At 38.9% G+C, this 9,853-nt stretch overlaps 1 protein-coding gene across 1 annotated transcript; it reads right to left on the bottom strand.

The window, feature by feature from the left end:
- Positions 1-3,249: 3,249 nt before the first annotated feature.
- LOC116713816 (transmembrane protein 121) lies at positions 3,250-9,584 on the bottom strand. The gene is made up of 2 exons (XM_032554090.1): positions 8,277-9,584; positions 3,250-7,997 (listed from the first exon to the last, which is right to left on the bottom strand). The coding sequence occupies exon 2, from the start codon at positions 7,809-7,811 to the stop codon at positions 6,861-6,863; it is 951 nt and encodes a 316-aa protein (XP_032409981.1). The 5' UTR covers positions 7,812-7,997; positions 8,277-9,584; the 3' UTR covers positions 3,250-6,860.
- Between the last annotated feature and the right edge of the window lie 269 nt (positions 9,585-9,853).

The following is a 9,853-nucleotide window of genomic DNA, read 5'->3' as shown; positions in this document are numbered from 1 at the left end:
TTTTATATGCTGCATATTCTCCTTTAAGTTAAAGTTTAAATGTATTTCCAGTATAAAATGGATAGGGCAGTGAAACGGTTTGCTTTTTTTTCACTAAAATATTTCAGATCAATGAAAAAACTTTTATATCACTTAATGATAACCTGAAGCAATAAAAAAATAAAGTGGGGGATTCATTCATGAAGAAGTAAAGGCTTTTTGATCTAACCTGGTCATTTATGAAAGAAGTGATTACTACAGTAATCACTTCAGTACATCGTCCTGCTGCACAAATCCAGTGAGCTTCAGGTCAAAACATTCATTCTCTGACCATCACATTAATACCACCACATTTGACTGGCAAAATGTTTTTCTTTTCTGACATGTTTTATGCAAATGCATCAAGATGCACATTTTCAAAAAAATTACACTGTTGGATATTTTCAGAAAGTCTTGGGAATCATCCTGAGGAAAGTGAAGTCTGCTGTGCTTAAATGCTTTTCTGGATCCTTTTGTGAACTCATGGATGGTCACTTTTATTTGTTCATGGAGTAATTTTGGTAGAAATTGTACTTTTTTGCCATTAATGGCCAGTAGATCTTAGTTTCCTGGACATCAAAAGCTTTAGAAATTCCCAGCCTTAGAAAATAAAAAAATTCTTTCAAGACTGATGAAAAAAAAATTGTGTTGCCTAAATTTATTTAGTTATTTTTTAGCCTACTTCAAATTGTCAGAACTGTTGTTTTTTTTTTGGTGATCTCTTGAGTAAATAATATCACCTGAGTATGCCAACTGAAAATGTGGATTATCGCAATTAATACATAATTTATAAAGAAGGGCAATAATATTTTTACTATTGTCAAGTTTATTTGGATAGGTTCTTTCATTAAAATGAAAAGTGTGTTATAAAACCACATTTTATATTGACTAAGCTTATATCTCATATTAAACTGTGTTTCATTTACATGTGGCAAAAAGCAAAAGAAATCTGTGCGGAGGAAAATCCTTTTTTTCACAGCTCCGTATTTACATTTTATTTCCTCCACAGATATTACACTGAGAGAATATTATTTCAGATTTTTAGACGGTTTACATATGAATGGGTTCCTGAGAAAATGCCCTGTAAGCATCACAGCGACTTATAAACCATCTGAATCTTTTATAGGTCAACAAGACCTGAGAGAAAACTTGCAGAATTGCTTGGATTTAAATGATAAATCTCATTGAACTGCTGGGTTGTTTGAATATTTAAACACCTTTTCATAATTCACATTTTTATACAACACTTAACACCACTCTGAGCAGGCGCCTCTCGTTTCTGATGTCCATGGTTTCCCGTTGTGTCGACTAAGAGCTGCTGACCTGATTATAAGCAGGATCATATCGTAGCTGCGAGTCTCGGGCTTGATCTCCAGTCAGGGTCATACTTCATAGCCGTTGGTAATCCTCACAAACTGTGCATATGCGCGATAGCGAAACCTTCCGTGTCGCAGGGGCATGAAATGAAAACATGCATGGATGGATGTGTGGGGAAGCTGTTTCATAATTATCCAGGCTGTAATTTGGTGATTAAGAGCGCCAAGATAAAGATTAATTGCAGAAGTATTTTGACTGTAGAACAGATAATTGCCTCTTTTCAGCAAACTGTAAAAGGATGTTGCTCGGAGCTACTGTGTTTGGAGTGTGTGCATGCAAACAAATTTAGAATGAATTAGATGAACTATGCCGAGAAACATCAATTTTATTTGCTTCACTCCTGCACAGGGGCATCTCGGTTTCAGAATAAGGAGTCTAAAACTTTGTGAAGTCCCAACTCATGCTGGGTTTTAGGATACTCCAGTAAAGATGAGCTTTAGGCACACACATCTCAGCAGCATCAAAGACCTCCTGTTGCTCTGTCAAAAAAGTATGGTATTTTCTTTTATAGAAGATGGTTGTTTCAAATCTTATCACTTTTCCTCCAGACAGGAGGATCAATACTTGATGAGGATTCATTTTCTCTGCTGGTTTGTTCTCGTCACCTCCAAACATGCCTTCCCTGAAAAATACATTTGTGACTCGACTCTGTTGCCATTTAAGACTGCCGAAGGTCAAGTTGTGAATTTACAGACACTGTTTATCTTGCTGGCTTGTCCCAGGCAGCTTTGTCAGTGTTTATATCGTAGGTGTGGATAGGCAGACTTTCCAATTTATTACATTTGAGAGGGGAAGAGATGACTCAAGAACCTGTTGGAAAGCACAGAAAAGTTTGAGCTACTTCTGAAGATATATGAAGCATTTATCTTCGTCCTGTCAAAATGTAATTTGGTGGGGGGAAAAAAACTATATTAAGGGAAAAGTTGACTAGCAAAAATGAGTTGTGCCTTGCTAAATTATTCATTTCATCTTGAACTTTTCCATGTTTTATCCCATTTTCATTCATTCTCATTCATTTTGCTGGAATGATGCAGAAGACCAACATAAATCATTACATAATGGTGAAGTGGAAGGAAACAGTGCATAGTTTTGTTTCTTTTTAACTGATATGTAGTCAGCCCACTTTGTAGAAACACTTTCAATGGGGAGTGTCTTCAGGAATTTTCAAGATTTTCCTCAGAGTCTTAATTGGATAATTAAACTTTAACTAAGCCATCAGACTACTCGATTGAAGGTGAACCTCCCAGGCACATGTCTTTGGCAGCTTCTCACAAATTTTCATCCAGACTTGCTTTGTATTAAACTCCATCAGCTATGACCTGTAAAAAAAATAAAAGTAAACCCACAGTATGATGCTACCACAACCATGTTTTACTGTTAGATTGGTGTATTTGGAGTAAAATGCAGTATTGTGTTTTATAAGTACAAAATTTTACGTACAAGCAAAAAATACAAAGTTTTGATCTCATGTAACCAGAGAACCTCCCTCTACAGGCTTGCTGTGTCCCTTAGATGAAATTGATATTTCGGTAACTTTATATCTTATCCTTTTGACATATTTTTAAAATATTTAATCAGATTTTATGATCACTTACTCAGTACTTGAGTTGTCTTTTTATGAAATACTTTTTTTTATTATTCTAGAGTAATTTCTTGGAAAGCTACTTTTTACTTTTATTTGAGGAAAAATGTGTTAAAATATTGCTAATCTTATTTGAGTGCCTATTCCTCGCTCATTATTTAATATGAGGACTAAACCTAATCTTTCATTTCTATGTAGAAGTAGTGCTTACTATTGTTTTTTTTTATTTGTTTTTTTTATAAACAATGTCGATGTGAACGCTTTTACTCTCAGTTTGTTTGTTTTGCCGTTGATCAAATTGAGTTATTCCAGCAACTCTATTTCTGTCAGTTCCACTTTCCAGCTCTGTCAGTTCTCAATCCAATCATCAGTTTTGACCACACTGCTTTTCTCCGCTCGTTTTTCCCTGAACCAATCAAAATTCAGTCTTTTTATTTCTCTGTGAGTTATCCAAAGCATCTCTGACTTTTCTCAAGCTACCTATAAATACAGGAGGGGCATTCATTTTTTTGTTTTCAGGATTTATATGCATCTACTGCTAATCTAATGATGAGGCTTATGTGTCACCAACACACCAGACTAAGCCTGCAGTATGACATTTAAAATTAGTCAGAACATGGATGATTCCTGGTTGTAGAAGTATTTGCAGGTGCATAATGAACCCAGTACTAAAGGGCATTATGTAGATTTAAGCAGGATCGTTAACGATGGCAGTTCTCCAACTACAAAAATCTCAACAAGACGTTGAAATGATAACTGCAGTGTCCATATGAGACCCTTTATAGACAGAGATGGGTATATCCTGGGCTTCCTCTGGATAATGGCTCACAGCTGGAGAAAAGCGTGCACCCCTCCAAATTGCACCTCCAGGCTGTTTAATAAGACTGAAGGAAGCAGCGAGTTTTCCAGGCTTTAGTTAAAATGTAAAATATGTTCTACTATCAAAGGATGGAGGATGGGGAAAAAGGACTCAGGCAACAAAAATATGAAATTATATTTTAAAAATTAAATATCAAATCAATTTTAATGTATCCTGATAAACTAGTGTAATATTTTGTTAAACAATCAAAGCTGTGTGATTTTTGTTAGAAACATTATTTCAGATCTGGAACCTTGGAAAGATTTTTCAGTAAAAGAAATATAATTTCCAAGTTTTGTTTCTGTCAACAAGGACAGTTTCAATGGGAAAGCTTTATGTATTTACCCAAGTTTCATAACTGGGAAGTTTGCTTTTGAGTAAATGTCACTAGATGTTTATGATTCTACTTTGAGATTAAAGCAGAAAAATATGGTTAATAAAAGAGAAATATTTTGCCACGTATTTAACATTTTCAGTTTTACGCAGATTTGAATCTGTCAATAAAAATTTTACCCTAGCATTGTTTTTATCTGTGAACCAACTGCATGTGCTGGTGAGCAAAACGTGCTGTAATTGACACCTGGGCTGCACTTTGGATCTCCATGCATTAAATTTTCTTAATTAGTGCAAGATTTTCTCATGTTGTGAATATAATATAATACATAATGAGCACATCAGTTTCTGCTCCATAAAGTTGAGCTTTAGCAGTTAGTTTTTTAAATGCATCTCTTTATCTTAATTCTTTTTTTTCTGTGAAATTTGTACAGATATACTTCGGGAAAATTATCATTACAAATTTTCATATTTAGATTAATGTCAGTTACATTTGTGTAGCACATCTGTTTCTGTCACTTGTAAAAACACTAAAAACATTATGTTTTTAAATCCATACACTGTTTAAATGTACAGTGTTGATAAATTCAGCTGAACATATTACATTGTTTTTATATACCATTATTTTAAAAGAGGAATGTTTTCCTTTCATTGCAGCAGTTCTGTATAAACGATATTATCCAGTAGTGCATTATAGTGGCTAAATTGCTGATGTTGTATCTTTATAAGCCAACAACACCGACAAGTAGTGCTGACTACAGCAGTCTTAATGTGAAATCCTGGTTTGTGCCACTTAATGTTGCCACCTTTCCGTAGCTGAGCCTTGCACAGATGGAAATGTTAGATCATCTCCTGCACTCTTAGGGTTTTAGCAAACACTGTGCTTTAAATTACACACACACACCCACCCCCGCCCACACCCACAGGTGAGAGAAATTAATTCCAGATCTGAACCGTTCGGGGAAAATAGTACTGTTGATGACCAGAACAATGTTTCTTTTGTGTGTGCAGTTTTGCTAGGGAATAAAAATTCCCTTTGAGGGAAATATATTCAACGAAGGCAAACAAACAGTCAAAAACTTCAGCTCTGACTCAACTGGTGGTGTGGGTGGGAAAAGAGCTTGTGAAAGAGCAAGATTTGTCATATCAAGACAAGACGTGTGCTTGGCTGTTTTTGTGGATTCACATCACTGCACCAAAGTATCTATTTTGTCCTTTTGTGTGAGGAACAGAATGACAGTGCTTACAACCGCTGTTGCCACTAAGCACAAGCTCAGATAGTCGCTGTGTGCCTGAGGTGGATATTAAACAGGCTTTCTTATTTAGGATTCATTTACCCTCCTTCGGTGTTGTTTCTTGGCAATGCATTTAATCTCAAAGAAATAGCAGCATGGTCATTATTTGCATTGATCAAACTGTTCATAGCATATACAGAGTTGAACATAAATGATTCCATCATCAGAAATAACCCTGCAAAATATGATAAAACTCAAAGACAATTTACATTTGTGAAAGAAAACTTTACACATTGCATTGTTCTTTTCCAGAGTGAAATAATTAAGCAAAACATACTTTTGAAAGTGTAAATGTATATTTGATTTTTTTTTTTTTTCTTCATATGTGAAAATTCACTATTCAGGCTCGAATATATTCATATACCCTGCTAATATTTGTTTAAATATCTGTTGGAAAGTTGCACCTTGACCACAGACTTTTTGAAATGATCAACAGATTTATTGCTTTAATTTGTTTGGATATCCAACCAATTCAACTTATTTCAATTGGTTAGGTGTTGATTAATTAAAATGTTTTGATGAGACATTTTTTTTGTTGTTGAGACGCCAGTTTGAACATCTTGTGGCACAGAAGTGACCTGCATGTGAGGGGCATCACACTCTGTACACTGTATTAACATTTATTTTCACAAATGCTGTTTTGGCACAAGGTTTATTTTGAAGTCCCTCATGGATGGATGTAAGCTTCTCACCTGGACAGAACGGATTATCTCATTTTTTTTCTCCTAACTCTGGTCACAAAGTTGGCATTTGCTAAATAACTTCTTAAAAAAATAAATACACTCATTGGACCAATAACTTTAAAATGATTTTATGACAAAACCCTCTTACAGCCAGTGAGAAAGCAGGAAAGCCTTTATCTTTTACACAGTATTTGATCAAAGAGTCACATATAAAAACGCACTTCTTTTAAGAGACAGGGCTTTCACCACTGTTTTTTTACCCTCATTACTTTGATTTTCTCATTGGGTCTCGTCTCACTTTGACAAGGTAAAGCCCTCGACTACTAAGAAACAACTGAGAAACAGAAATACACGCCACAGCACACAGACCCTTAGGTTTTCGATTGGAATGCAACACACAATTCAAAAATATACTCTATTTTTTGCAGTAGATTTTCTTTTTCTTTGTACATATAGAAAAAATACACAGGTAATTAAATTCACCATGGGAAATGCTTTGAGTCATCAGTAATGCAGCTGTGACAGCACTGCTCTATCTGCACTAAGTGTCTGCAGTGTCCTGTGTGCCATTAAGCATCAGGGATCATGATCCCCCGTGTGTACACATGCGTGTTCACACGACCTAAAAGGTGTGGAACGCTGCTCCCTGCCAGCATCCTGAGAGTCCCATTTACTCATATTGACATTTCGTAGGGTTCACCCCCTACATTATGTCATGTGTGTTCACAGGTTGTCACTTCGGGTAGAGGCGTCTGGTCCTGCATGACCACTTGAGGTGGAGTGGGTGCAGGACGAGCTTGTGCAACTGAGTTTTTCTGCAGCTCCACTCCAAAGGCAGGAGGAGCGTTCTGCAACTGTCTTCTGTACTGCACAAAGCTGCAGGTCTTTAGGATGATGGCCAATATGTTCTTTCCGATTAGGATCCCGGATACTCTTGCGTCCCTGTACAGAAACATGTTCCCTCCGCGGATAAAGAGTGTGATAATGTTAATGGTCACCAGGCTGAGGATGGGGTACAGTAGCATCTTGTGGGGGACAATATTTATGCCCTGCATGCTGATTTCGCTCAAAGACACACAGGGCAGCACAAGGAGCAGAATGTAGCAGTAGAAGAACATGAGGCCTTCTGCCCACAGAGGAAGCCCTTTCTTCTGAGGCTCCCATAGGTTAGCTTGGATGTCCAGTATGTCCAGCAAGTCCACCACTACCCAGAAGAGGCGATTGCGAATCTCCTCTCGTTTCTTGAAAGCCCTGACGTACTCCATGTGGTCGATGGCCACCAGCACAATGAACAGCACTGGAATGCAAATGGACAGCAGCAACGTCAAGGCTTTCCTCGCAAGAGCGTCCAAGCTCTTCCTGTCTGCTTTGTAGTTCTGATACACAAAGTAGACTTTGATCTCGAGCACAAAGATATAGAGGAACCAGAGGATCATGGCATAGCCTCGTTTGGCAGTCCGCACCTCAGCGCCCACCCACACTGCTACGTATCGGAGCACAATCAAAAAACAGATGTCCCCCACCATCACCATGATGCAGATGCCAATCTTGCGGGGTCCGTGGTTCTGCTCCACCAGGTAGGCATCAATTAATGCCATGCTGCTCATGATAAGAATGGTGGAAAGGCAAACGTGGGGCTTGTTGGTAGGGGGCGGGGGTACCATCCTTGCCTGGGTTGAAGGTGGTGGGAAAGGAGGAGGAGAGTTGCTGACTGGGGAGTGCAGAGGTTTCTCAGTTTAAACTAGATGGTGGTTTTCCCCTCCATTGCTTCTGTCTTGGAAAGAATCCAGGATACATTAATTGGATTCCCAGAGATCACTTCAATCAATCTCCGTTTGTGCCCAAGCCACCTGCCGGGTAGACAGCACCCCTCATTTAGTAAATGATGCTCATTGGCAAATGGTGTGTAAACATCCAGGACAACTTGTCAAATGAATTAATAGATGTCAAGATGTGCATACCTTTTACACCTTAATCATCATTTGTTAAACATAACTGTTCAATCAGTGGGTTTCAATTTGTGTTATTAGATTAAACAAAAGCTGCATCATTGTGCTTTCACTAGAGCCATCCATTATTTGGACTCAAGCTTAAGATTTAGAGGGAAAAAAATCTAGCCCAATACTCACTTGTCCCTTTTCATACTTTTTTTTAATAAACGGCAGCAAGCAATCATCCATGAGAGAAAACCCGTAGGTAATCCACAGGAGAAGAGAAAATGCCTGAGATCTTCTCCTTCTCTCAGACATAAATCCAGCAGACGTAGATGGATTTTTTTTTTTTTTTTTTTTTTTTTATGGTGCAAAGAAGAAATCGCAAAATACTGCCGTCATAATCCACTTTCTACTCTGAATCAGGAGGAGGCATCTCAACGGTCCCCAAGACAACTCTCCATTTCTGTAACTAAGAAGAAATCTGTGATGTGCTCAGTCGGTTTACAGGCCCAACTCCAAAAAATAAAAAAAGTAGCAAAGTTTGAAAAAAATCTTACTTTAGAAGACAAATTTCTCCCAAGTTAATATCCGTCATCCACAGGCAACAACATGAGACATTTTCCTATTTTCTTGGTTAAGTCAGAAGAAACTGAAGGGTTGTAGTGGATTTTTAAATGCGGTGGGTGTCTGGCTGTCCTTTTTCCACTCTGGTGTTTGTGAGTGTGTCTCTCTGTGTGCGTTTCTGCTGTCGCCACGCTTCGTTTTCCGAAGTAAAATGCTGCCCCCTTGGCAAGATCCTGTCTGCTTTTCCGCTTCTCTGTCTCCTTCTGGAAGCTTTTTGCCAGAGCCACCAGGATCAACAGTGTCAGTGGATTACCCTGTCCCCAGTCGGCACCACCGGCACAGCGTTACTCCAACGCAGTCGCCTCTTCCCTGTCTCTGTGCGCTCCTTAGCCCTTCTGTATGAAGTGTAGAGAGAAGCACTCCTCTGCCTCGTGCAGACGCACTCCTGAGGTTTCTTGTGCTCTGGAGCTCGCAGCCACCTTCCTCTTCTTTCTCCCTCTTCTGCTGAAGTAAAGGCACTTGCTGTGTGGAGGTGATGCTCGGCAGAGCACAGCTGCAGAGAGACGGAGAGAAAAGAGGTAGAGAGAGAGAGAGGGAGAGACTTTTCCAGAGGGTGGAAAGAGGCGGACTGAGGAGGGGGGTTAGCTGAATGCACAACTTCTCCCTCTCTCACCCCTTTTCCTCCTCTTCTTTTTTGTCACATTATGCTTAGCGCTGATATTCTATTTTCTCCGGCAATCTCATTTTTTAGTTCCCAGATGAAGTGGTGCTTTCCTCACTCTTTAAGAAGCTTGTTACCTGAACATGCATTTTTTTCTCTCTCTTTTTCTTGACTCGGAAGGTGCAGAGATTTAGAGTGAGCCATTGGAAGGAGGAAATCCTCTTCAGGGCGACGGGATGTAGAAATCCAGCTTCCCAGAAGGCTGTGACTGTTGGTGGGGAGAGTTAGTGAGGTGAAGGGGGGAGGCAACGGCTCCTCCTGACAGAGAGCCTTTCTATTGATCCACCAGCAGAGCAGTGAATCAGGACACTGAGATGGGGCCAGAGACCACAGATGAGGGGTAAGACGGGGAGGTACAGGTGTGGAGAGAGCAAATGAACAAAAAAACATAAATGCAAGATAAGAACATCTGAGATAAGACTGAATAAAGAATGCATGGGTTGGGACTAGATGTCAAGGCAACATTTGAGTCAGACAGAATAGATTG

Source organism: Xiphophorus hellerii, chromosome 22 (genome assembly GCF_003331165.1).
Source record: "Xiphophorus hellerii strain 12219 chromosome 22, Xiphophorus_hellerii-4.1, whole genome shotgun sequence".
Taxonomy (NCBI): domain Eukaryota; kingdom Metazoa; phylum Chordata; class Actinopteri; order Cyprinodontiformes; family Poeciliidae; genus Xiphophorus; species Xiphophorus hellerii.
Note: the sequence above shows the minus strand (reverse complement) of the source record. Positions and strands in the feature narration are given on the sequence as shown.